Genomic DNA, 27,538 nt, shown 5'->3' with positions numbered 1-27,538 from the left:
AGTGCTGGGAACTCACGACAGCTTCTTCAGGAGGACTGCGGTGAACTCAGAGCAAACAATGTTCTGTAGCTGCTGTGGGGAGGGAACATCTGGCTGCTTCCCCCAAGTACAGAAGCAGGCTGCAGTGATCCTGCTAGGAGCTTCTCTCCACCTCTGTCTCAGGTTTAAGTGCCTGAAACAGCCTGAGTGCTGCTCACCGGACGTCAGGAGAGGCCATCTCTCCCCGGAGTAACTGCTTAGCAGTTAAGTTAAGGAAGCAAGGCCCTTTCAGTCCTGTGCCTGGTTAGACTAGTCTTTATCCAGGCATAAAACAGCCCACCCACATACGAATCTATCAACCCCACTCAGGAAACAGTGCAAGGAAGCTGGGAACAGCAGTTCATATGTTGCAACAAACCCCTCTCCCTGTCACAGAGCCACGTAGCTGACATCACACACTTCCTGCAATCAGCTAAATGTGGGGCTGATATTTTAAGCCATGAACTTTAGCTTCAGACATACAGTAAAAGCACAGCCCCCGCTCTGTGGCTACTGGGAGTTAAGCACAGGTACCATGGGTGCTACTGCAGCCCAGAGCGCTTCCCAAGCAGCAAAGTGAAACTGTCAATGCGGGAGAGTTCCACTTGGGCAGGGCTAGGGGCAGCATCAGCACTGATGGACTAAAGAAGAGACACCAAACGCAGAGCGGAGGCGGGAGGCGGAGAAAAATTAATCAAGCAAATAAAAAGGGGAAGAGAGAGAGAGGTGCTGCCCAACCCACCAGCAGGGGAGCAAGAGCTCCCTCTAACCATTGGGGACATCTGGGGTCACGGAACAGTCACTCGAGATGCATCCGGGGCATTTTGCAAGCCCTAGCCTCACATATCATGTAAGCAAGGCGTGTGCCATAATCCTACAGCAGTACAGCAGAGCCCATGCACCCTTTCACTGTGGGCAGAGGCAAGGGGACAGAAGTGGAGTGGGTGTGTTCTTAGGGAGAGCTTCATCCAAAGAGGTTCTAGTCAGTTCTTCTCTATATGAAGTCTGCTAGCTACACACACGACGGGAGCACTGCACTGAAGACTGGGACTGGCCAGCGGAGACAACAGGACTTGAGCCCTGAATACCAGGTACACAGCCCCCGTAGCAAAGCCATCGCTCCTGACGGCAGGAGCCAGGCTGAGAAGAATCTTTGCAGAGTTCATTGAATTACTGCAGACTAAAAATAGCCAAGCAGCAGGAATTGCAGAATGCCTCCAAGGCAAAATCTGAAACAATAGTTGCCAAAAAAAGGGATAATGTGGAAGGACAGGCAGACAGGCTGCAGAACTGCACAGACTGGAGAGGCATGGAACAGAGGGGGAGTGAAAAAGAAATACCAGGCACTGAGGCTAAAGGAGTTGTTTAAGCCTGAATCAGAGAGGACTGGAAATTAGGGCAGTAGAAAGTGGCCACCTGTATGGAGCAGGCAGCCTGCTGCAGCAGCTTTCTCTGGCTAGGTCTACACTACAGCGGACTTCCGACCTAAGATACGCAACTTCAGCTACGTGAATACCGTAGCTGAAGTTGCGTATTTTAGGTCGGCTTACCTGGCGGTGAGGACGCGGGAAAGTCGACCGCTGCCGCGCTGCCGCCGACTCCGCTACCGCCTCTTGTCGAGGTGGATTTCCGGAGTCGACGGTAGAGCCATCAGGGATCGATTTTACCGCGTCCTCACGAGACGCGGTAAGTCGATCCCCGATAAACCGATTGCTACCCGCCGGATCGGCGGGTAGTGAAGACGTAGCCTCTGAGAGCTGTGGGTAGCAATCAGGCCTTCCCCTCCTCTGAATCCTGGAAGAACTCAGGAGCTTTCATCTGTTCCTTCTCCACCCCAGAGCCTCTTGACTATTCATGGGGCAGGGTGGGTTAATCTCCCTCAACCTCCTGGCTGCTGCTGTGAAGTTGGTGGTCTCCCTACTCAACCCTGCTTCCAGACTCTTTTTATGTTCCCCTCCCCTATGAATAGCTCCAGCGCTGCCTCTGCTCACGGCTTTCCTGACACAAGAGTGGGAGATCCAATTTGTCAGTTTCATGGTTGCTCCCAGGGCTCTCAAAAGCAGTGAACTAACCAGTCTTGTCAGCTTCATGCTGCTGTAGCCTGGGGAAAGCTTTGAGAAGCAGCAGAGGCACCGGGGCTATCGGCAGACTCAGGAACTCACTGCATCAGGACACACTGGAATGGTTTTCTTTACTAGTATCCCAAATTTTTCTCTTTTCTATGAAAGCTTACACTTGGCAGAAATCGATGGCCTTGGCTTCCCCCAATTCCCTCTCACCCACCAGGAAAGAGATTACTACTTACCACTGGTGAGTGGGTTTGTCAAGCCCTGCTTGGCCCTGATCTGAATGAAGAGTCCATCTCGAGTGAGAGGCTGACAATAGGGCTAGCACAAGACGCCTGCTCCTCTATAGGAACTAGGAATGTAAATATCGGTAAAAAAAAAAAAGTTAACTGGTTAAATTATCAAAATTATATCGTTTAACTGGTTAACCGTTAACCAAGGTCCTTCCAGCTGGCCTGGTGCGGCGGGGGCTGGGGCTCCTCCGGCTGGCACGGGGCCGCTGGGGTTAACGGTTAAGGTTGGTTAACGGTAAGCCTAATGCTTACCAGTTAACCGGTTAACCATTTAACCTTTTACATCCCTAATAGGAACGAAGAGCCTGACACTGGGACTCTAGCGGGAGGATCATGATCCTATAGGCAGACAGGAAATAAGTTTGGGGTAGGTGAGAGGGAAGAGATCTTACACACAGTGCAGCCAAGCTGCTTTTCTTCCAGGCCTTGCAGGCACAGGCGGCTTTTCTGAAATGTGAGGCAATGACTGCGGCATAGATACGTGGGACCAAAGCGACAGAGTACACGCGTGGGGACTAGGCAGTGGCTCACAGACTCCTGGTGTAGACTGGAGGGAAGCGAAGGCTGTTTGCCAAGTCTGCTTCACAGAGTGAGACCTTGGCAGGCAGCTGATTGGACACTCAACAGAGACTAGTGCTTTAAAATTACCCCAAAAGCAGGGCTCATCAGAATAAAGCCCTATGTTTTCCCGCAGTTCTCCCCAATCCAATCCTAGGAGCACAGAGTAGAAAGGGCAGCCAGCAGCACGGCTGGCTCACGCACTCTCAGTGAGTTTAGCTATGCCACAGACTGACAGCTGCAAGCACAGACTTCCACCAGCACACACTGACTTCCACAATCCAGGCCCCAAGGTCTGTATCTGCTTCCTCCTCCCCACCAGCAACACTAGCTGAGAAAGGAGGAACCCCCGGGGGTTTAATTTTGCAACATAGTTACTCCCTCCTTCCTCAGGTGCACCAGAGAAAGCCACTTCCAATTCCTTGCTGGCCACGAATCTGATGAAACTTTCCAACCACACAACTGAGCAGAAAGCCATGGAGGGGATGGAGCGGCACGGAACAGACGATTTCCTGCCTCAGCGCTCTGGCCAAACCCCACTGGGACTCAGGCTCTAAGGTGACACCCCACAAAGCTCCCCCTCTCCCAACTGCTTAGGGTCTCGCTCTCATCCCAGTGGGAATATGCTCCATACTAACAAGCTGCACAGTTGTAGCTGCACCATTTGGCCATGGGCCAATCACACATTAAAAAAATGGTAGGGGAATTGGGCCCAGTCCATGATCTTTACACGATACTGAGGGCTGCACAGAACTGGTTTTGCCCATGTATCATTTTATGTACTGAAGACTGACACAAAGCGACGAACTCCAGCAAAATTACACACAAGCTGTAGATGTGGCTTGTAACCTCTGCCTGCAACACTGGAACAAGCAACCTCTGGCTGAACTGCAGCAGCGTACCCCTGCCTATGGAGATTTAGGTTTAAGTTCAGCTGTAATGGTCATTTGAGCCAACCAAGGGAGTTTCTGTAGTAGCAATCACAAGAGCACTACCTATGCCCCTCGCAGTCCCCAACAGACATTAGTAAGGGAGGAGCAGACGCAGGGGTGTCCATTTCTAGGAATGAGCTTCTCTGAGGCGTCTGATTGTCACTAAGTGCTCCCACCACCCCCTCTGGGTTCTGTTCCCACGTCCCAGTTCCAGCTGGGACCAGATGTGCCACATGAAAGGATATTCTCAAGGTACCTCCAGCCTCCCGGGAAGCAGGAGGCAGTTGGAGTCTCATAGGGAAGGATGGTCTTCTGTACTCTCCAACCCAATTTTGAAGCCTGAGGAGTTTCCAACAAGGAGCCACATTCTGGTGCTTCCTTCAGTAACTAGTTGTGTGACATTCGCCCAACGTTCATTTTGTGGGTGTTCACACGAATAGCTCCTGTATTTCATGAGCTACAAGGCCACTTTCAAAAAGGCAAATCCAGAATGTCCTGAGCCAAGCAAATGCAAGGGAAACACAGCAGTGGGCTATCTGCTTCCAGATCTTTTCAATACACTGACCCCGGAAAAGTAATCCCCAGCACTGCACACAGCCAATTCAGAGGGAGTCAGGAAAAGGGCAGGTACCTTAGGACTGGCTCCTGTGCACACAGGTAGTAATTCTAGACTAGGAATAGACCATAAAGAAAAGGTGGTGCCGATCCCATCACTCAGCCAGCCTGGCACCTGGCCTGAGGAGAATGCACACCCTGGGTCTCGCAAGGTCTGCTTGCCCAAGCCCACTCCCTTGGCTCGCCAATGGCTCTCCTCTCTAAGCACCTCTGCATTGCCTTTGGAGCACCCTCCCTTGCCCCATTAAACAATGGCAGCTGCGGGGAAGCTGAACTCACCCACAGCACTACCAGGATGCCGCACACACACGGCTCTGGTCTGTGCTCACCACGCGGCCTCCAGATTTACACACTCCTACAGAGGCAGTTAAAGAGGCACATGGTGCTGTGGAGAGAGCTCATGACGACAACTGGTCTCAACTTCAGGGACGAGCACAGGTTTGTGCCTCTCATACCTGGAGAGATCTGTGCTCTGAGCTCTCTAAATAACCTGGGACAGAGGTGCTGGCAGGGGTCCAACAGCAGCTAAACCTCATCAACTCTCATGAACTGGGAACACAAAGCCAGGCCTTGTGCACAAGACCAGATCAGCGCCCAGCAGAAAAAGGCTCCTTTGGCCTGGAACCCTGATCTCCTCTAGGGCCTGTTGTGAGAGCTTGACTGGATCAGTTACTCAGCAAGAGCCTCCTGCTGCCTCGCTGGTTACATGTGCCCTTGGGAGAGATTCAGGAACATGAACAAAGCTCAGTTTGGAAGAGGGAGGCAGCCTGGTGCGCTCCCTTCTTTATCTGCTTTAATTCATCTGACAACGGCACAACTGGGCGCTGGGTGTTTCTATTACCTGTCTGGGCTATGGGCTAAGGGAACACACTTGTTACTGTTACTGGATTTGCTGTATAGATTGACACTCTGAAGTGACCCTTGAGACATGCCCTCTGAACTCCTCCCATCCCAGCTACAGTCCTCCAAGAATACCCCACCCCTCCTAAGCCTGGAAGGGTAGTGCTGGGGATGCAGCAGTGTGTGCGCACCTGGCAATAAACACAACGGTATGACAAACAACAATCCAACTGTGGAAGAGGAAAGACAAGCTCTCCAAAGGCACTTACCATCTTCCGTCTCCTGCCAGACGATGCCCTCCAGGTTGACGCTGGTGCCAGGTTCACAAGGACCCAGACACTCTGGCTCGGTAGCCAATGCCACATCGCAGGTGTTCACCCCCACAGAGCGAGTGCGTACCATGATCTGCTCGCATGGCGATGAGATGTCATTATTGACAACTGGGACCAGGAGATGCAAGGGCAACACTGCAGGCGTGGAGACTGGAGACTCCATCTGCGGGGAAGGAGAAATACACCAGTGACCACTGGGGAGAGCACCAAGGAGAAAGCAAACACCAGCAAGGCTGTCCTGCTTTCCAGGAGAACACAAATCAGGGCGCCCCCTCCTGCCACTCTCCCATTTGGCCTATTTGCTCGGAGCAGGTTCACAGCCCATCCATCCTCCATCACAGGACTAGGACTTAATAGGTCTTTTCCAGCCCTGATATGTATGCCTATAAACTACGGCTCACTGCAAGGACAGCATTTTACAAACAGAGTCTAGGCCCCACCCATGTTCCTCAGCTGGAGACCTGCTGGACCTCAGCCCTGCCGGAGAGCCTCTGGCTGGGCTGCTTTCAATGATGAAAAGTCTTTCCAGCACAGGACTCCCAGTCTCCCGTAACCAGTCAGTCACTCTGCCTGGCGACTGATCTGGTTTGGCTATTGCCTGAACGTCAACACCCGGAAAAGCAGCCCTGGATCTGACGGAAGGAATCACAGAATTCTGCCAGGCTGGCTGGGGCAAGGCAGGAGAGGCAGCTGGCAGCCTTCAGATACCTGTTCCATCCCAATGGCCTCTCCCCAGCTCTACCCCAGGCCAGATTGACCCCCAGCAACCTCCCTGTCTGTTTATAGACTAACCCCTACACCTCTGCTTTCCATGCACCAGAGCCCTGCTGGGATGACCCAGGGGGTTTCTCATGTTGAAGAGGAAACCCAGCCATCTTGCTTCTCTCGCACATGAAAGTCACTTCCTCAGTGCCAGAGCTGGGGTAGGTCTGCATGGAAAGCAGAGAACTCAGCTGAACTGGGTGGAGCACAGACAAACCCTGTGGCCCTTTCCACCCCAACCCCCCAGCTCAGTAAACCAGGCTCACAGCCTCTCGGCTATGCAAGCAGTCTGCTCAGATGGCTGAGCAGGTTAAAAGTCACCCCAGCTGACGCTCCGTGGTCCAGCACCGTGTGACAGAGGAGAAAAGTCAAAGGGCTGATTCATTTCAGAGCCCTGTCCAGACTGCCAGCCAAAGGAATGCTTCGGTATATAGCCTGTGTCTCCAGTGCCCAGACAGTGTAGCTCATTTTCTCACCTCCCACCAGCTAAAACAGCCTTCCCACCCACACTCAATCAGCCCTCCAACCGTACCCTTGCAATGGGGATTTGCAGCACTACCCATGCTGGCTGGCTGGGCTGTGCTCTGACCTCCTCCCCTGGGGTAGGGTTTCTGATCTTGATAAGATGCTGAGCAGCTCAAAGCAGCAGCAGACACTAAGGAAACCACTCCCGTGCAAGTCACCAGCAAGCTCGCAAACTGCAACGCAGCCACTCCGGGAGTTGGGACAGACCTTCACAGCATCCAGCAGTGCACTAGCCAGGAGATGCCTCTGCAAGCCTGCTGCTTGGCACAGCCCTGGAGCTAGAACCATGGGAAGCTTGGCAGTTCCCTCTGTCCTCAGCCCCAGAGAGGCAGGAAGAAGAGGTCTCCAAGCTGCTTGCCAGGAGGTGCCCTGCCTGCTGGGGACGGCCCTCCCGGCATTACCAACCATAAAGTCATCGCTATTTGTGGCACTCAACTGTCAACAGCCACAAAATGTTCAGACTCCCATTGAGACAAATTCTGGTCCCTGAACAGCTGCCAAAACATTATCCTTAGCTGCCTGTTGTCACAGAGAGAGAGACGTTTGCTAAGCCTGCCTTTTTATGAAACTGTTAGCTGGAGTACAAGACCACACACTGAACCTCGGCTGCCATATCAGGCCCAGCCTCACTCCACATGACTTCTGCTGTGGGGCCTAAGTTCCCGCATCTCCCCATACCCAAGTCCCACCTCAGGGACATTTGCAACTCCATTAGCAACAAGCACTCTGCAAAGCCCCCTTGAATTCTCAGGAGCAGGTGTCCCCAGGCTGAACAGGGGAGGGGGCCAAGCTTCGTGCCACCGATGCTGGAGGAGCAGGAGGCAAAGGGGTGTTCTAAGGCAGTGGGCAGCACCGGGGTAAAATGTAGTAGTTCACCACATGCTGGCAGGAGAAGCTGGGTGGATGGATTTGTCATTGCCCATGTTACTAAAGCAGACAGGGCAAAGCGCCGGTGGCCTGCAGTTAGCTCCTTGTCCCCATCTCCTCTGAACAGCCCAACAAAGCGAATCCAATGTGATAAGCATTAAAGACAGCCCCAAGGTTTCCTCCGCAGTGACTGAGCTACAGTCTCCCCCCACTCAGCGGCAGAGGGCTTCTCCTGACAGCACCAAATCCCTCAGGATCCAGGTCCTTGGCCTTCATTTCTGAGGCAACCCTTTGGAGAGACTGCCACACCCCGCACTTGTGCTGTCCAAGCCCCTTCTGGCGCTGCCCATGGGCCTGTTCTCCCTGAAGGATCGGAGATGAAAGAATTTTGCCTTCCACATAGTTCCTCTGCCCAAGAGGGGGCGCTGATCCTCACTGGGGCAGATCGGAGCCACATGTGCAGGGGGGGGGCCTTCACTCGGCACCTCAGCAAATCCCACATAAACAACGAGTCCCTGGGAATCGCTAGGGACCAAGAAAGCAAACAGCTCCAGAAAACCCCTCTCCCTGAGCCCCTAGCACAAGCAAAGAGACTGCCTCCAACTCCCATCCATTTACAAATTAACGCCAGTCCCCTGCAGTGAAATAGCTGGAGAGGAACCATGTGCAATTGACACAACTTGGCTGACAGCGCAGGACTAGCAGAAATGGAGCGTCAGGTGGGGAAGCATTCAGCCCGGAGTGTCATTTGCTAGTCTGCGCTGGGAGCAGTGGCTGATCGCTTGTTTGTGTGGCAGAGGAAAGGAAGGGCACCTGTGGGTTTTGAAACCGTTCAGCTTCCTTCCACTTTGCAACAGAAACCATAGTGCAGCACAGGCATGTTTAATTACAGTTCCAGCTCTGCTAATTATCGTTTGGGCACATTTGTAATCTGCGTTATGCCACAGTGCATAATAAGCAGTTCGCTGAGACCCATCTAATAAGCGAGGTGGCTTTATGGGATTTCATATTTCACTCTGTACTGGAACCAATGAAGCCTTATTTATCAGCCGTCCGGAGAAAAGGGAAACCAGGAGGGGCAGCAGCTTTAGATTAGGGGGAAGAGAGAGAGAGAGAGAGAAAGAGAAAAACCCACAAAGGCAAAGGAGAGAGAGTACAACCCCTCCCTCCAGCAAGGCGATTGGCAGCCAGGTCCTGGGAAGACTTGGAACAGAGCTGAGAAGTGGGCCAGCGCTGGAGACAAATCAATCCCTGAATTCACCTAACACCTGTGTCTTATCTCCCAGCGACAGGGCTTTTCATTCTGCATCTTTTATCGAGCCCAACACAAGGCGAGAGGCTTGGCCTGCTGGTCACTGCACAAGCCTCAGGCGGACAGCCTGTGAACAGAGACTGATGTGGGAAAGGAAGGAGCCAGGCACTCATTAGTCTCACCATGGGAAGTAATTACAGTGTCCTCCTCCTGAGCACAGCGATGTCACTAGCCATGAATCTCCTCCCAGGCTCAGAGCCACATACAGCTGGAGCCAGCCCCACTGTGAGCAGCAAGCAGAAGGCCGTGCAAAGCCAGGACTGCAAGCTTCTCTCCCCTTCAGCTAGTCACATCAAACTCCCACCACAAGGCCAGCACTTCAGCACCAGCCAGTCCGGTTCTAGACGCAGCTCTCCAGGCAGGGAGACTTGCAGCAGGAAGCATGCTCATTAGGTAGCGCTCCAACATGCACACCCCTTAAGCAACCACTTTAAAGCCCCCTTCAGACTCCTGGCAGTTTTGAGTGAGGATGCAGATAACAGACCTTGCAGGTCCTCTAAGGCAGGCTTCACGGCATGTGACTCACATCCGGCTTCAGTTCCTAGCTCAGCCACAGATTCCCCGTGTGACCTCACGCAAACCATGTAACATTGCCTGTCTCAGTTCCTCTCTGTACAGGGAGGCTAATTCTATCCTGCCTGCTGGGGGTCCTGAGGCTAAAGCTATCAACGTCTGTGGGCTCAATGACTGCTCTTCCAGGGCCGAGGCGCTAGACAGTCCCTGGGTGATAGCCGTGTAGCATACGTTTCACTCCCCAGTGCAAGCCAGAGAGTGGTAGAGTCTGTGTCTGTCCACCAGCCACAATGAAGAACCCGCTTTGTGTTTACAACACCAGAGCCCTGTCTCTTCTCCAACATCAGGAACTTTAGACTCTTGTCTTAGTCACCAGAGTGTAACACAGCTGACCCAGAAAATCACACAAAGGCTGCTGGATGGAGAAAACAAGACAGAAAATGCAGCCCCGAGAAGCTGCAAGGATCATAGAGAGATCTTAGAACAGGACTGGGGGATTAAGGAAGGATCTTGAAACCTTTCCCTGGCAGCAGGCTTAGAGCTCAAAGCAGACATGCTGCTGGAAACACGCTACCAGTGCAAAGTGGTGGTGTTTCTGGTGCCTTGCTCACCACACAGAGACAACATGCCAAACCCCTCTGCAAGGGGAATTTCCAGCCAGGTGCTCACACGGGGAGGGCCAGACACCTCTGGACGTGCACAGAAGTCAGCTGTCTGCCATCCTGAGCCCATGCCAAGATGCCTCCAGCAGCCATGCTTCCGTGTGGTGTCTTTAAGATAATTCACATTAAAGGGCCAGCACATCTTAATCAGTACACACAGCAGCAGTTAGTTAAACCTGGAGAAACAGAGGTATATGGTACAAAAATCAAACAGGATTAACATCAAGGATGGATTATAATACCTGACCCCGACATCACGTTGACCCAGACAGAAAACACCAAGCCAATTTTGGAAATTTCTTGATAGCATCAGACATTAAAGGTATTGGTAACACCAGAAAGTGAGCTGTGTGATGGCACTTTTCAGGGCAACAGGTCTGAGACATCTGACACTGGAGATGATTAAGCAGTGTCAGTGAAGAAACTTGGGCCATGTCTACACTAGAAACATAGGTAGTGTTAACACGTTAACACACTAGCATAACCAGAGTTTAGCACAATTTCAAATGAGATAGCTGGTGTAGTGCTGACCACAACCAGCTAACATGTGTTAACCCCCTGGCTACAGTAATGTGCCAAACCAGTTAGGTAAAAGGAACTAGCTAAGACATTTCTAAACATGACCTACTCTCCTCATCAACAGAGAGCCTCAGAGAATCCTCCGACTCCAAGAAGAGCACTGAACACGGCAAAAGCCAAGTGAGACACTACACACCAACCACGACCAGCTAGCCAGGATCTGCAAGTCTCCTAACACGGACGGGGCCAGAGCTAAGATCAGAGATTGTCCTAAATTGCACATGATTACTTAGTATTTGTATTACCATAGCACCCAGGAGCCCCAGGCATGGACCAGGATCCCACTGTGCTAGGTGCTGTACAAACACAAAAAGAGAGAGCCTCTGCTGCAAAGAGCTTATGGACTAAGTATAAGACAAGAGACAACAGCTGGATACAGGCCGATGGACCAGGGAGTCCAAGGAAACATGGGACAATATTGTTTAAACAGACCAGACAGACTGGGGAGGGTGGAACACACAAGCACAGTGAACAATGGGATGGTGGCAAACATCACTGTACTTCCACAATCTTTGTTTTGGGTGGGTGTAGCGAGGAGGGGATCAGCCACATGCAAAGAAAAGAGCAGGGGGCGAGGGAGTCAAGGGAAAGGAGAGGAGCAGCAGGTGTGAAGTGACACTCAGGTGAAGAGATTGGGAGGGGAAGGTTTGGGGCAAGCAGCCTGTCAGTACAGAGAACACGGTACGGCTTTGAGACACCCGCTGCCCGTGCTGCTAGAGCATCAGACCCACAAGCAGGAGGCATCGATAACATGCCGCAATCCATCAACACAACGCAAGCTGCAATTCAAAAGGCAGATGCAGGCTCTCTCCAGGCAGGATGCTGGAACTGTAATCACCCCGTCCATCACCAGGAGGGACAGCCATCCGGTCCTGCCAGAGCAGCAATCTGCAGATCCTGCTGCAAGGTCGGCCACTGCACACCGCTGCTTCTCACAGCATAGAGAACCCCCCCACACCCTCGCGACCCCGGAACCCTGAGGTTCCAGATAACACGGTGCTCGGGGAGAACACAGGCTCTCCAGACCACACGCCTGAACAAGTGGACTGGTTCAGATACACAATCTGGGAGACTGAACTCACCATATGACTCGTTCCAGCCCCAGCAGCCCATGCATATATAATGCACAGCGCCATATGTTCCAGCCAATGGAAGCTTGGAATTATATTTGCCACTTCCCCACCAGGTGCTGATTCAGGAGTCAGTATCAGTGTTCAGGATGACAATGCCTAGAAGCAGCTTGAACCATAGCTCAGCAAGACAGCCCCTCTATGGATTCCCAGCATCATTATGTGTAATGGCCCAGACTGAACGAGCATCGCTAAAGCAGTGTTTTTACTGTGCAAGGCACTGCTGGATCTTGGCTCAGAGATGAGGGCCTCAGCACTTGCATCCCTTCACACTGTCAGAGGAGTTTCAAACATCTCCAGACACGCGGCAATTACCACTGACCAACTGCTCCAGTGATACCCAAACCGAGGCGCTCGGAGGCTTCCACTCTGAGCTCACATGCCACCGGACACATGGACTCCTCCACAGAGCCCATGGATATCGCCAACCGTGAGAACTTCAGAGCCCAGAGTCTCACACTGTGTGGCGACATGCATCTCCCACACACTGCTGTCTTCTGGGAGGTGGTAGCTCCACCCACTGTGGATGGTACCGTCAGTAACCTCAAATGGGAACCAGAGTCTACTCCAAGCCTGACCTCCACATTGCTTATCAACAACATGAAGATATGTTATGATATTGTCAATGCACGTTGGTCTTCAGCACACAGAAGACTCAATGCTGGCACCTGTTCCATTGCCTATGTGCTCCAGAGCACACTCTAGCACAGGGGTAGGCAACCTTTCAGAAGCGGTGTGCTGAGTCTTCATTTATTCTCTTTAATTTAAGGTTTCGCATGCCAGTAATACATGTTAACGTTTTTTAGAAGGTCTCTCTCTCTCTAAGTCTATATTATATAACTAAACTATTGTCGTATGTAAAGTAAACAAGGTTTTCAAAATGTTTAAGAAGCTTCATTTAAAATTAAATTAAAATGCTGATCTTACGCCGCCAGCCTGCTCAGCCCACTGTCAGCCTGGGGTTCTGTTCACCTAGGCCTGCAGTGGGCTGAGCAGGGCCACTCGAGGTCAGGGCAGAGGGCTGGGGTGTGTGTGGAGGTGCAGGGCAGAAGGCTGGGTGTTGGGGGGGACTCGAGGTCAGGGCAGAGGGCTGGGGAGGGTGTGGAGGTGCAGGGCAAAAGGCTTGGTGTGGGGGGGTTCAGGGCAGACGGCTGGGGGTGTGTGGAGGTGCAGGGCAGAAGGCTGGGTGTTGGGGGGGGGTCGGGGCAGAGGGGGGGGGGGGGGGGGCGGGGGGCGGGGGGGGGGGGGGCAACTCAAGGTCAGGGCAGAGGGCTGGGGGGGTGTGGAGGTGCAGGGCAGAAGGCTGGGGGTATGGGGGTGCAGGGCAGAAGGCTGGGGGTATGGGGGAGGTCAGGGCAGAAGGCTGGGTGTGTGGGGAGTGCAGGGCAGAAGGCTGGGTGGGTGTTGGGGGGAGGTCAGGGCAGAGGGCTGGGGTGCAGGGCAGAGGGCTAGGGTGCTCCCAGCCCCCTGCCCTGAGTGGCTCATGGCAGGGGGCTGGGAGGGATATGCCTTGTTCCACCCCCTTCCCCCAGGCCCATCCCTACCTCTCTCTGCCTGCTCTACGGAGCTGTGTGCAGCCTGCCGTTCTTCCCCCTCCCCCTCGCAAGGGCCATCCCGGCAGGGAGAAGGAGGAGGAGGTGCAGAGGGGCCGGAATGCACCAAGCTGTGGGAAAAAGCGGGGGAGGAGGGAAACTTGGCTGCCCCAGGACCAAGCTTCCCTCCTCCCCTGCTTCTTCTTGGCACACATGCCGTAGGTTGCCGACCCCTGCTCTAGCAGGTTTTGCCAGGCAGCCCTGGAGTCAGACCTCCAGGGAGGACATCTGACACACTTGGGAGGCACATGACAGATCATTCAAAGCAGTACTTAAAAGACTCCAGGAGAATCACCTCACCCTACATGGAGCTAAACGTGAGTGCAATAAATCCTCATTAGTGTTTTCTGGCTACATCTTTTCTGCAGCTGGAATAGCACCAGATCCTAACAAGAAAGCAGCCAACCAAAGCTTGTCAGCACCACAGAATGCCAGTGAAGTACGGTGTCTTCTGGGAGTGCTCATGCCTGACTATACAGCAGTGGTGCAGTCACTGCAGAACTCATCACGGAGGCAGGCTAACCCGTGGCCCTGGGACGCCACGCATGCAGAGGCCATTAAACCTCATGGACTGATTGACAAGTGTAATGTTCTATTTTGACCCAGCCAAAAAGAGCAATGTCGTCACTAATGCTAACCCTGTTGGGGGGCACCATGGCACAGAAGGATGCAGTGACTTGTCCCACCTGCAGAGGTGGTTAGTGCCAGTAGAGCTCTCACACCCCATGGTACGGAGATAGTGAGAGCTCTTTTCTCTCTGAATATTAGCCAGAGCTGTGAACAATTTCACCCATGCCTACCCATGCCTACATAGGAACCCTGTGCACCATGAGCACAGATCACAAGCCTCTTGCACATACATTTTATATCCCCAAATCTATACCATCTGCACACACTGAATACTGGGACTTCAGCCACACAAGTTCCGCATGATCCACAAGGACAGGAAACCTTGCTGGCTACATGATGGTGGTGGTCATAACTGGAAAGCCCCATCCTGTTGGCATTTCATACACTGCTCCTGATGGTCTCCCATCCCCTGTGGGGGTGGGGTGGAGAGATTCAGGAGTGAAATGTGACAGATTTGTCACCCTGGTGTAAACTATTGTTTTAGAATTACAGTTTCTCCTCACTCCCCAAATGAAAGATCTTCTCAATAAATTCCAGCTTAAGTATAAAGCCAGAAACCTTAAATATAATTATCACGACCAAAAGAGTTTATCATCATTTACTTGCTATAAGAATAATAAGAATGGAGAAGCTTCAGTGCTGTGAATTTTGTAAATTATTGTCATAATTTTCTGAGTAGTAGAGACCTAGAGGGACTGCCCTTCGAGGAGAGACCAAAGAGGTAGATCTGCTTAGTTCAGAAAGAAGATGAAGAAGAAGGAATATAGAAGTTATACAAGATAATGAATGGCACAGAAAAGGTAGATCAGGTGTTTCTGTTTACCCTCTCTCAATATACAATAAAAAGGAAAGGAAGTGTTTTTAAAAATTCCTCTTATTTTAAACACACATAAAATACATCATTAACCTGTGGAACTCACTGCCACAAGACAACCATGAGCCTACAACTTAGCAAGATTCCAAAAAGGATCAGACATTCCTATGAACCCTGAAAGCATGCACAGTTCTGATGTTAGGCAGGAGTTTTTAAATGTTCCAAGTATGCAAGGCATATCCTTACTATGCTACATCTGTAACAAGCAATGCTGGAGCTCCAATGCAGTTTTTAAAAACTGGACTGAACAGCAACAAAGCCTGTTAACAGAGAGTCTGTAATGGCTGCAGATTTCACTGTGGCTGCTCCAAAAGAGGATCATAGTTTCCGTAGTAAGCAGCAGTAAACACCACAGCAAGGAAGAGTCAGAGAAAAAGTGCCGTTTTTATGCCAATACCGCCACAAATGGAGCAAAGTTCAATACTGCTCTCCAAATGAATACGATAGACATCAGAACACAACATCTGCTCAATGAGTGCCGGTAGCTAACCCAGCACTGCAACCACAGAACCCAGGGCACTTGCTCCAGCTCCTGCCATGTTCTGCTCCGAGTGCACTGAGCAGGGAGGAGAAGCGAACGCAGGAAGGGGGAGCTGTCAGGATTTCTTTCCCAGCAGGTAGAGCACAAGCAGTGTTCGTGCCAGCTCTAAATTCCTCAGCGTGCTGTAATGGAGAAGCTAAGCTCACCAATCCAGATGGTTACGATTTGCACTGCACCTGGGAACCTGGCTGTTTCCCTTACAAACAGAGGGAGGGAGAAAGAAAAACCTTATCGCAGAACCTAGGCTCAGCCTCTGCCTCCCTGCTCCTGCGTCTGTTCTTGTGGCACAGGCTTTGCTGGATGAAGTCTGCCCACTGTGCTTGTCACTGCCTGCTCTCACCCCAGAATCCCTCAGACTGCTTGAGATTCACAGCATCTCCCATCAACAAGGCCATTAACTCTGCAGCTGATGGATGATGATAGGGCCCTGCCTGCAAGAGGCTGCTTGTATTTCCCATCCCCCACCGGGCTGACAACTCCTCACATCCTCTGCCTGGTTCAGAGGGAAGCACAAGAATTAGCTCACCAGCTTTTGAAGAGTTTGGGAAAGGTCTTTCCCCCGCTGCATTCATTTCCCCAGCTCTCCCTATCCCCACCTCCTGCTGAGCTCCCTCTGCTGTGCCCTGGGTCCTTCTTTCTACAACACTCTGCTCTTGTTTATTGTGCAAAAGGGAGTCATAACCCTCCACTTCACCCAGCTGGTACTGGTGCGAGCTCAGACAGCACTGCCTGCTGGCTCTACACACACCAATACCCTTCCCCAGACAGGCCACCTGCAGACGAGGGATCAGTCTCCAAGATATCTCTATGGAGATAGCCCACAAGAAGGGCCATTAGTGCTGTGCCCATGGTCCTGGTGAGTCTGATGACTTGCACATCTGTTCACTAGGAGCTCATCTGAGAGCCCCAGCTCACCTCTGGAGACAAGATCTCTAAGAGATCAGCTGCAACGGACAGTTATTGCACACCTAGAACCCTGCTCTGACAACCTGTGCAGAGCAACCCCTTCTGAGCGTGTCAGGAGCAGCAGGAGTGGATGAGATCTTAGGACAGACTTAGCTTTTCACACTAACAACCTTAGTAACAAAAAGAAACAGCTTGCAATTAACATGTAGCATTCTGGTCCTAGGATCTCAAAGGACTTTAGAAGAGGGAATGGGATTATCCCCATTATACAGATGGGAGAACTGAGGCAAAGAGGAAGTTGCCGCAGGTCACATAGCAAGTCAGTGGCAGTCAGGAATAGAACACAGGACTCCCGAGCCTCTACTATAACCATTACACAACACAGTCACCCATTCTACAGACAGAGTTCTCTCTGTGCATGTCCCAGTAAGAGGCAGCTGCTTGACTGTACTGTGCAGATGCAGCTGGCCAAAGCTGCTTCACACACACAGGAAGTTACTCTCAAAGAAACCTCCTCTTACTCCAAAAGGAAACAGCTCCACTTTCCCAAGGGAAAGCAGAGCCCCTCCATCACCCCAAGATACACTAACAAAGACAATCCAAGCCCATCTTACAGGCTCCATACCATGGGCAGCGCAACACAAGACCAGGGGAAAATAGCCTCACCAGAACTCAATGTTCTTACCCGTCAGAAGCGGCAAGACATTTCAGGAGGAGGCTGGGATCAGACCTTGGAAAACCTGCCTTAGCAGCAACAGTAGGAGATGAGGCAACCACAAAAGCCAAAGCCTTTCCTAGCAATTCCACAACATGCCACCTTACTTGCGTGCGTGAGCATCACACTGTCCTCGCCAGGGATCAAGCCACAGGACTGCTGTGCTGGTTGGTTGCAACTGGGAACAGCGCCATGGTCACACTGGGGGACACATCTGTTAACTACAACCCAACCAGTGCGCAACCGTCAGGGGCGGGTGTTTGGACTTCCTGGGGGCAGCAGTGCTGAATGGCTGGTGCCAAGGGTCCAATCCTGGAGTCATTGGAAAGACTCTCTGACTGGATCAGGCATCAAATGCTTCTAAATCAGTGACAGCCACATCCCTGCTTCAGCTCAGACAGCACTCAGAAGCCTGGCAAGGTGACCCCTTGCTGCCCAGAATGGAAGCCGCTTCAACAGCTTCACAGCATTTCTCCATCTTGCCAGCCAAGTCTCACAGAAGCCCTCGCCTCAGCTGGGAGGGGAACAGCCCTGGCCATGACCATATGACTTGGAAGCTCTTCTCCAAGCACATCTACCGAGTTTGAGTTCCACTGGAGCCTTCCCTTGAGGGTGTGGAGCAGATGTGAACAGAGGATGTGAACAGCCATCCCCGCCACCAATGATTCCTCTGAATTTGGGATCTAACAATTGTCCTTTGCCAGAATCAACTCCAGGAGCTGAAGACAGGGAAGACCTACTCAATCCTCCAGGCATCAGCCCATGTCCAGTGCTGGATTGTGCCAACACCCTACACTCCCTGTCTCTCTCACTTTGTTCCAAGTGTCCCAGGGGGAGGGGCTCCAGCTCCTTGCATGGGGAGACCATCCCCCCAGCAGGCAGATTTGCCTGATATAGAGTCTACATTTCTCCATTGTATCCTGTTGCTCCTCATTCCAGCCCCTATGTACCACCCAGCGATTTCTCTTGCCCTTAGCTGAAGAACACCCGAGCCCTTCAAACCTGAAAGAAGGGGATGGGGGAATGGCCATCCCCTACCTACGAGCAGCCGCTGAAAGATCACAGGAAAGAGCCTGGCAAAGGCAGTAGGACCCCCTGAGCAGCTCAGTATTTAACACAGGCAGTCGATTCTACTCTAGCTGCCAGTCTGTGATTTGTCAGCGGGGTGGCAATATGACAGGTCCTACCCCATACCACACTACCTGTCCTTGGACACAGTGTCTAGGACACTCCAACATGAAGATGCCTTTGGGGTGATTCCCAGCATGCAGACACACCTTCTAATGGATGGGGGTGGGGGGCGGGTGAGCAGAGAGGTTCAGAGACTTCCTAGAAGTCACACATTCTATTAGAGAGGCAGGCTAGCATTAAGGTAAGAGCACAGGGCTGGGGACCAGAAGATCTGGGTTCTATCCCTGCCTCTGGCACTGACTCACTGGCCCCAGCTAGACTAGGAAGTTCACAAATGTGTTTAAACATAACGTAATGTTTTCAAACAACAAAACCTTTATACATTGTGTAGACAGGGCTTAATACTCCTAAAAATGTTGGTTGGTACTGGTTGACTATGCTCCCCTAGGGACCAGCTAACATGTTTTTAAATGGTGCTAAACCCGGTCTACACTAGGGGCAAAACTATTCCTAGTTTAGTTGCTGTTACCTTCAGAAAGTCACTTCCCCTCTCTGGGCTGGAAAGTGGAGATAAGTTCCTCCCCTGCAGTGTAGACAGGCTCAATTCACTGCTTGCAATGCTTTGAGAACACCAGATGGCAGACTCTGTCGAAGCACAAACTCTTCCCTAGTGTAAGGGCCTGCAATAAAGCCAGGGATAGAACCCATGGTAGCAATGCTCACACCATGTCACCGGCTCTATCGAGCAGACCACACCATCAGCCTAAAAATAGAAGAGATCTCCTGCCAGGTGAAAGCAGAAGTTGAGAACAGCAGCAGGAGTGGGGAAGTAAGAGCGTCCACCCAGGGAGTTAATCAGGAATAACTCCCCATGCAGACACACCCTCAGTGAAGCAGACAGTCAGTTGATGGGCTGGTGAAGAACTCACATTGCTCTGAGGAGAGTTTTAACAGTTTCTGATGGGAAACAGGAGCACCTCTTGGCTTCTGGGTTCAGTCAGCACTCGCCCTGGTGCCAGAGGCTTCCCTTGCTTATCAAATTAAAATGTGAACGAGTCTGCTCCAATGTAGCCACGAACTACTATGGAAAGATACCTGCTGCCATCCCAGCAAGGAGGCTGTGCCCTGTTGCTTTGACCACGCAGGGACACTGGAGGCAGAGCAGGCCTATTAGTGGACATAGGGCATCGCTGCTGGTTACTGTGGTTACTCGCTTCATTGCGAATTCTGGGAACTCTCTGACTTTCCCTTACTACTGTGTGGCTGCAGCAGCAAGGGGGCAAAGCAGACTCAACCCAGCACCGCTGCTCCTAGAGTCACTCAGGTTTGGCAATGAGGGAGGAGTCCCACGCAGGCACACGTACTGCACACCACTAAAGGAGGAAGCTCTTGAAACAAAGGTCTCAGCTCCATGCCATCTACGATGCAGTGCTGCAAGCATCAATGCAGGGCTACCCAACACGTAGACTCCTGGGACCCAGCCTCCCTTGGACCCATCCTGCACTGTGCTGAGCTGTCATGGAGTGTGAGGGAGTCAGGACCCTGCACCCTTACTTCCTGCAATTCACCGTGACTCTCAGCCAGCCAGTACAACAGAAGGTTTATTAGACAACAGGAACACAGACCCAAGCAGGGCTTGTAGGTACAACCAGGACCCCTCAGCCAGGGCGGGGGGGGGGGGGGGGGGAGGAAGGATCTTAGACCCCAGACTTGGGGTTCCCTGTGTCTTCCCAGCCAGCCCAAAACTGAAACCAAAAACCCTTCCAGCCCACTCACTCCCCTCCCCCCGGCTCCTCCTCTCCCTTTGTCCAGTTTCCCGGGCCAAGGTGTCACCTGGCCCCACCCTCCTTCTGGCTCAGGTTACAGGCTCAGGTATCTTCCCTCACATAAAGTCATCCCCTGCTCTCCCATCCCCCATGCAGACAGTCCCAGTAAAGCTAGATGACATTCCCAGGTCAGTCCTCCCCGCTCCCTACTGCGTCACATGAGCACCTCCCATTGACAAGGGAGCAAGCACATATCCTTGAAGTGCAGAGACACTACGTAAAACTGTTCCCTCCTTCTCAGCTCTGCACAGCCAGTCTGCCATTAGTTCTGCTGGAGCCTATTCCTGCTTGTGTAGTGCAGCAGGACCGCTTGGTAAACTCTGATCAATTACACCCATGCAAGCCCCTGCCAGCTCTCTAGTCTCCCCAACACCCACCCTGTCCCCTCTGATTTCCTCAGCCATCCAACATACAGCTTAGATCACCCCCATGGCCTGCTGCTCCAACCACACCTCCCCACTTCTTGCATCCCTCCACTGGCTTCCCATTCAAATCTACCACATTGAAGTTTCTCTTCCTCAGCTTCAAGGTCCCCCCCAACATGACAACTGCTTGCTCTGGTGTAACCAGCCCATGCCTCCTCCACATACACCATGCACCAGCCTCACTTGCTCCTTTGTCAGTGTCTCACACCATCACCTACACTTTCGTCCCCGCTGCTCTGGAGTGTGGCTGAGCCCTCATGGCCAGGCTGGGGCTCTCTGGGCTGAACCCCTGCTCTGACTGGGGTAACAGGTTCTGCCTCCTCTCTCTGCCCTCCCGTCTCTCCCCAGCTGGAGGAGAACCGGGCCATACAGGATGAGCTGTGGAGTCCCAGGGCGGAACGGAATGTGCCATGCCTGCCACCGGTAACAGGCAACAGCAAGGGACTTCAGTCACCCCCTACCAGCATCCCTGGGGGGCGGAGGCCAGGGGGACCTAGCTTATGGTAAGAGGGGAACATGGCGCTTTGGCTTGATTTGGGGGGGGGGGGGGGAATGAGGTCAGGGCTTTTGCCCCTGGCTCTGCAAGGGAAGGGGTGCTGGGCATCAATGGGGTACACTGCTTTGTGGGAGGAGGGGTGGAACCTGCCCTCAGGCTGCAGCTCGGAAGGGGAAAGACAAACCTGTAAGTTCTGGCCCCCTGCTGGTATGTATCATTTATATGTTTGTAATAATTAAATTAATAACGTTCCTCCAGAAGTGTTAATAGTGGGCCACAGGGCCTAGTGCAGCTGCATAGGGGCCTCTGGGGAAAATGTCTGGAACCCCCTGCTCTAGATAATTTTATAAGCACCTTCTAGCCAATGTCTCCAGCTCCAAACTGATTGCTCCTCCAATGGCTTTGGTAGTTTTGGGATCTTATAGAAAGTTAGGGGTGGGTTTCCAGAGGGTGTTTGACCCTTCCACTCGTACTGATCCAGCCTCTCTCATCTACACCACGCTGGAAGGGCGCTAATGCTCTGTGGTCACCAACAGAAATGACTAAAAATTCAAAGCTCGTTACCAGCCAAACTAAAGATAAACCCAAACCCCATGTGGCGCAGACAGTCCCTGCATTGCCGAAACCTTGCAAGGTCACTAGGACTGTAAGCTCTTCATGGACACTCTTATTCCATGTTTGTACCGCGATTAGCACCATGGGGTCCCAACCCCTAGCAACTGCTCTAACACAAATGATGAACAATAATTTTGGTAATCGAGCTAACTCCAGAAGCAGCAGGCACTGACTGTCACCAGGAATTGGGGTCCCTCTGACCTGGAGGGACAAGCTGCATTTCCCAACGGGGCTCACTATCTCCTTTAGGCAGATCAAATGGTCAGCAAGTGAAGAAATGCTGGCAATCCTGTAACTCCTGGGAGGCTGGGAGGAAAGCAGTTAATCTCTGTTTTAAGGAGGAGGATAATACGCTTGAATAGAAAGTTAAAGCCCGATCCCCTTACACTCTGTAAGTGCTTCCACGATGACCCCAGTTAAAGAGCTAACAGGCAAACACACAGAGCTGCTCTTCCCCAGGAGCAGGCTTCCTGCCATGATTAAAGCATCCTGCACAAATCCCCTCCTAAGCCCTGCTCAGAAAGCACCGCCCCTCTGGCAGATACCTTGCTCTGGGCTCTGCTCACCTTCAAGCAGTCAGCGAGAGCACAGCATCCTTTTAAGTACAGGCAGGATTATAAAAGGCTACAGGCTGGCTTTTTGGAGATGAAGAGTCCAAAACTGAACTGCAAATCTCCATCAGGATTAACAGGGTATAAAGGACACACAGGCAAACGCAGATAACTCCTAGACCAGGGCAGGGCTCGCTGGACGTTCTGTGCTCACAGACGGCTCTGGGTCCCATTATGTTACAGAGAACACAATGCAACCCTCTCTCTCTGCCCTGATCGGCCTGCCCCAACACACACAGGCTGCTCACCCACAGCTGGCTCATCCTAGCATTGCCCTGCTGGTGGGAGAAGAGGGCATTAACTGGGGGCTTTACAAGTTCTGAGCATTTACAGTTACAAGGCACCAAATGAAGGAGGGTCCCTTCTGCTGCAGGACACTCCACTCCCTAGGTCTCAGAATCTGAGCCACAACTGCAAAGCGCTGTCTGTACAGCTATTTCTAGAGCACTAGCCTGAGCCCCACTAGCCCGAGTCTGTCGACATAAGTTCCCTCTAAGCTGCATGGCTGCGCAACAGCCTAATTAGCACCATGCAGGAGCTCAGGGAACCCCTCATCCCTGGCCCCACCCCAGAGCCCACACCCCCAGCTGGAGCCCTCAGCCCCTGCAAGGGGGACAATTAGTGCCAAAGGTAATAGTGTCTGGGGAGGCGATCACATCCCCTAAGAAATGGGCAGCGAACCAGCTCCATCACATACACAGGAGCCAATGATTAGCCTACCACCTGGCCTGCAGTCAGACCTACTGGTCAACAGCTCCATGGGCCCCTTACCCATCCAGCCCAGTGGCTTACAGGTTAGAAATCTGGATCCCTGGATAGTTGCAGCACACCCAAGTCAGCCCGAGGGGCCATACCATACCGTAGGGCACTAGCTAATGAACTCAGTCCATTACTGGAGTCTTGAGAAGTGACAGACAACAGCAGAGATAACACGATGGGAGAAGAGGGAGTGGAACATTTCGTCTTCAGACACGGAGAGAAGATAAGCAGGGAGTTCCTCTCACGTAAGTGGAGCTAAGCCTGTGTCCACTGCCCTTCGACTGACCAGCCTGGTCCTGCCTCCTAAGCTGCAGAAGCTGAAGGAAGCCTCATGTGGGAATGGCAAACTTGGCTCTGAAGGCACACGAAGGGTGGTCCTGTTTCTCTGTTGTAAATCCAACTCCTACCCTCTAGTAAAATAACTGCAGATACAAAGGCCACTAGATTTCCAGAGAGTAAAAACCCCAGGAGAAAGAGGCTGCACTGAGGGTTATAAAGTCAGTCTGCCAGACACCCTGCATTGCTTTTGATAGAACTATCAAATCGGTGTGTGGAGGGAATGCAGTGGACTGAGTCTGTGGCGTTCAAGATGCCTTTGATACAGATTGTGCTGAAATATTACACCGAGGTGGATCTCTGCACCGTCACTTGGACAGAAGATGGGATTAAGGCGAATGTTGAGCAGTGACACATTGAGCTGGCATGTATGGGGAGAGGTATCACATGGGGCACCACAGGAGTTGGGGCTAGGGACAATCGTACTTATTGTTTCCATTCCTGATCTGAAAGGGGGAGTAAACTGTACATCAATGACACCTGCAGGTGATGCTACGCCCCAGCCCTGGGCTGCACACCCACTCCTTTGTGCAGCACCATGAGTGCAAAGCAGCCCCCAAGAATCTCCCTTGCCAAGGGGGATCCTCAGCTGGCACAGAGCTGCTGGCACTAGCTCCAATGCCAGGGAAGAGACTATGGGCTTGTCTACACTGGCAATTTACAGCGCTGCAACTTTCTCGCTCAGGGGTGTGAAAAAACACCCCGAGCGCAGCAAGTTTCAGTGCTGTAAAGCGCCAGTGTAGACAGTGCACCAGCGCTGGAAGCTATGCCCCTCGTGGAGGTGGTTTTTTACAGCGCTGGGAGAGTTCTCTCCCAGTGATCTGCCGCGACCATACAAGCCACATTAAAGCGCTGCCATGGCAGCACTTTACCATTGTCAGTGTAGACTAGCCCTATGCCTAGCACTTCCCCATGCCTTAACCCTCCTCTTTGCCAGCTCACAACAAACCACTGAGGCTGCAGGCAGCTGGCCCGGGTTAGAGCAGTCTGCACCAGGCAACTGGACCAGCGCAAAGAGGCCCCAGGATCAGGGGTAGCAAAGAGTACCGCTGTGTGCTTCACCCAGCCTCAGCCAAGCCAAGCACTCCTCAACCGCAGTTTGATCTGCGAAGATTTGCCAACAGTGGTAGAGTCTATCGAAACCTAGAGTGACCAGGATCAAGGGCTGGAAATAAAGGATGTTCTATCTAAACCACTCACTAACATCTGGGTGGGAATAACCTAGAAAGCAATACTGCTGGGACAGTCTGGGGGGGAGGCCAATGCAATCTGAGCATCACGGCACAGAACAAGCAGCCTTGCTCCGGGGGGTTCTCAGGAGATAGCACCTGCATTCAGTTCTGGACCCCTCATTACCCAAAATATTGACGAATTTGAGGGAGTTCAGAGAAGAGGAACAGAAATAACGAGGATGCTGAAGAGACTGACTTAGAAGTGAAGATTAAAGGAGCTAAATATGGATAACTTGGTTAAGCAACAGCTAACTGGGGATGTGATCCTAATCTATATCACAGGAAGGATGTAAACACCAGAGGAGAGAGGGAATTATTTAGGATGATGCGAGGAGGAGGTAAATAGGAGAAATGGGTGGAATTAAGAAAGGGAGTATTTCAGAAGGAAGTTAGGCAAAACTTCGTGGCCGTGCAATCTGTTGGGCCAAGGAATAGCCCTCGTCACCTGACCATTTATAGAGAACAATGGACAAATCCTAAAATACACTGGCGGAATGGTCCTACTTGTATCTTGGGGCTTCTCTGCCCCCCCAACCCCCACCACAGCAGCTGAGCATCTTGCAGGCACTAATGGATTTATCCTCACCCTCCCTGTGAGACAGGGAAGGATTATTACTGCCGTTTTACTGAGGGAGAACTGAGTGATCATGTGATTTACCCAAGCTCAGGCACAGGGCTCGGAATCGATCCTGGAATCCCAAGTCTCCATCTGGCAGCTTTTCTGCAAGACCATTCTCTGCTGGAACCCTCGGAGAGTTTCCATGTTACATCATAACCATGATCCAGAACCCCATTGAAACTGCTTTTGTGGTATCACAATAAAGCAACATGCCTTTGTGGTTGGACATGGGGAGCATAAACCCCAAGGAGAGGAGGACAAAAGAAAATCCCCCAACTGATGTATTATTTTATGTTACAAAGGGAGGCTGGTTAGCCGGGGTATTTTAAATATGGCTTCCCTGCTGAAGAAATCGGATAGCCCTTGGGTAAAACAACATGTATTTAAGGGTTTGTAGACTGGCGGCTTTAGGGCATCAGGTGCCAAGTATCGGTGCTCAACACTGATGCCTCTTAGAATAGCTAGAAAAACCATTAATAAAAAGACATTTAAAATAAATCCTCATGAACAAAGCTGTCTCTCCCAGGTCACCTGGCAGAGATCCTATGACATGACAACGACTCAGGGGAACTTGGCTTTAATGGGCAATAGGAGATCCCCTGATATCCGCGTTCAGCCTGACATCTTAGACAGCGAGGCATCCTCCCCATACAGACACTGTGAGAACCCCACACTTCAGATCTATAAGCAAATTAGAGAGATTTCCTCTGGGTCCTGTGTGTGAAGAATTCTTAGTACACTGTGCAGGTGCAGCATAAACATACTGAAAGGTATTTTACACACACACACACACACACACACACACACACGGCTAGGAACGAGGAGATGGATAATTTCTGAGCTGCAGGGAGACGTATGTATTTCAGATGTGATGAGCGGCGAAGTCTAGAAGGCGTTTCAGATCTATTTATCCCTCAGGCGAGAGAAGACATCTTCCTTCCCCATCTATTAAATATTAAAGAGCCAAATTTTGGTATGATTTGCACGTTCCAGTCCTTGCAGGCTGCGTATTTAGGAGGCTGCCCGCTTGCTCTCTTATCTCTTCCTCTCTGTAGGTTCTGCTCAAGTTGCCAGGCGAGATTCTATTGGTTTCCAGTCACAAAGCCAGCTCTGTCTGATTGACTGGGAGATTAGGGAAGGAGGGTGAGCAAGAAATAAGCTGAATCACATGATGTACTGGGGAGTCCTGTGCATACCCCACACAAGTGTGGCTTCCAGATACGGCCACACACAGCTAAGAGAAGCTGTGCTCTAAGAGCAAGCAGAGGGCTGGGATTCAAGAGAGCTATGTTCTTCTCCAACGGACTCACTACTTCTCTTAGGCTGTGCCCTATACTTGGAATAGCTCCCTGACACTTTACACATTACACCTCTCTCTCTCTCATCCCTCAAAGACATGCCTTCCAGCCAGCACTCCAGCAGCTCCATCCCTGGTCCAGACTCTGCTCGGGAATGTATGTTTTTTAAAAAGGAACATGATTTTTACATACCAATTAGCACATCTTGGGATCACACTTCATCCACCCCCACCGTGCCTGAGCTAATACACTGATCTCCTCAGGCAGGCACATGTCCACAGGAATCAGGTGGAGGGTGCGAGGTGCACACATTTGCAAATAAAATGACCAGAGACAAAGGGAGAAGGGGGCTGTATGGTTGTAGATTGCTGCACTCACCGCAGCATTCGGATAGCAAGCCAGCTGGTTTGGCATTTTGCTTTGGTTGCTGTCTGCTGAAGGTGGAAGGTTTGCAGCGCTGCGGAATGAGCGATTTGGGTTGGAAGTTCTCTTCAGGGTGGGTTTTGGATGGTTTTGTTCACTTGAATCAGATCAACGTGTCTCTATCCCTCACGTTCTCAGGACAGCACCTCCTGCCTCCTGTTACAAGACGTGCTCAGACGCTGCACATGCTCCCTGCCTACAAACTGCAGCTGGCTGCTGCCTGCCCCTTCAGTATTTTCATTCTTTTGTGTACATGAACTAGGAGGCTCTTCCCCCACGGGAACGGTTACAACAGAACATCACCTTGTGGAAGCTCGTGTCCTCTTTGCCTTTAACCCCAGCCTTGGTGCTCAGAGCTGGGGGAGTCTCAAGGACTGCATCCTGCACATGTTGCCATCCCTCTGGCCCCAGAGCCCTAGACCAGTGGTCTCCAAACTTTTTTGATCAGTAAAAAAAATTTTGAGCCTGCACCCCCTGCCGCGCCGGCTCTACCATTTTTGCCAAA

The 27,538-nt window shown here is 51.8% G+C and overlaps 1 protein-coding gene across 4 annotated transcripts in view; it reads right to left on the bottom strand.

The window, feature by feature from the left end:
• The window catches only part of ZNF609 (zinc finger protein 609), a 121,469-nt gene that overhangs the window by 29,290 nt on the left and 64,641 nt on the right, over window positions 1–27,538 (bottom strand). For all 4 annotated transcript variants that reach the window (XM_024213768.2, XM_024213770.2, XM_024213772.1 and 1 more), the window contains exon 3: window positions 5,592–5,817. In XM_024213768.2, the coding sequence (XP_024069536.1) occupies window positions 5,592–5,817 (226 nt within the window). The remainder of the gene's footprint in view (window positions 1–5,591; window positions 5,818–27,538) is intronic.

Source organism: Terrapene carolina, unplaced genomic scaffold, assembly GCF_002925995.2.
Source record: "Terrapene carolina triunguis isolate 2854851 unplaced genomic scaffold, T_m_triunguis-2.0 Scaffold67, whole genome shotgun sequence".
NCBI classification, from domain to species: Eukaryota; Metazoa; Chordata; order Testudines; family Emydidae; genus Terrapene; species Terrapene triunguis.
The sequence above is the reverse complement of the archived record's forward strand: the minus strand, read 5'-3'. Positions and strand labels throughout refer to the sequence as shown.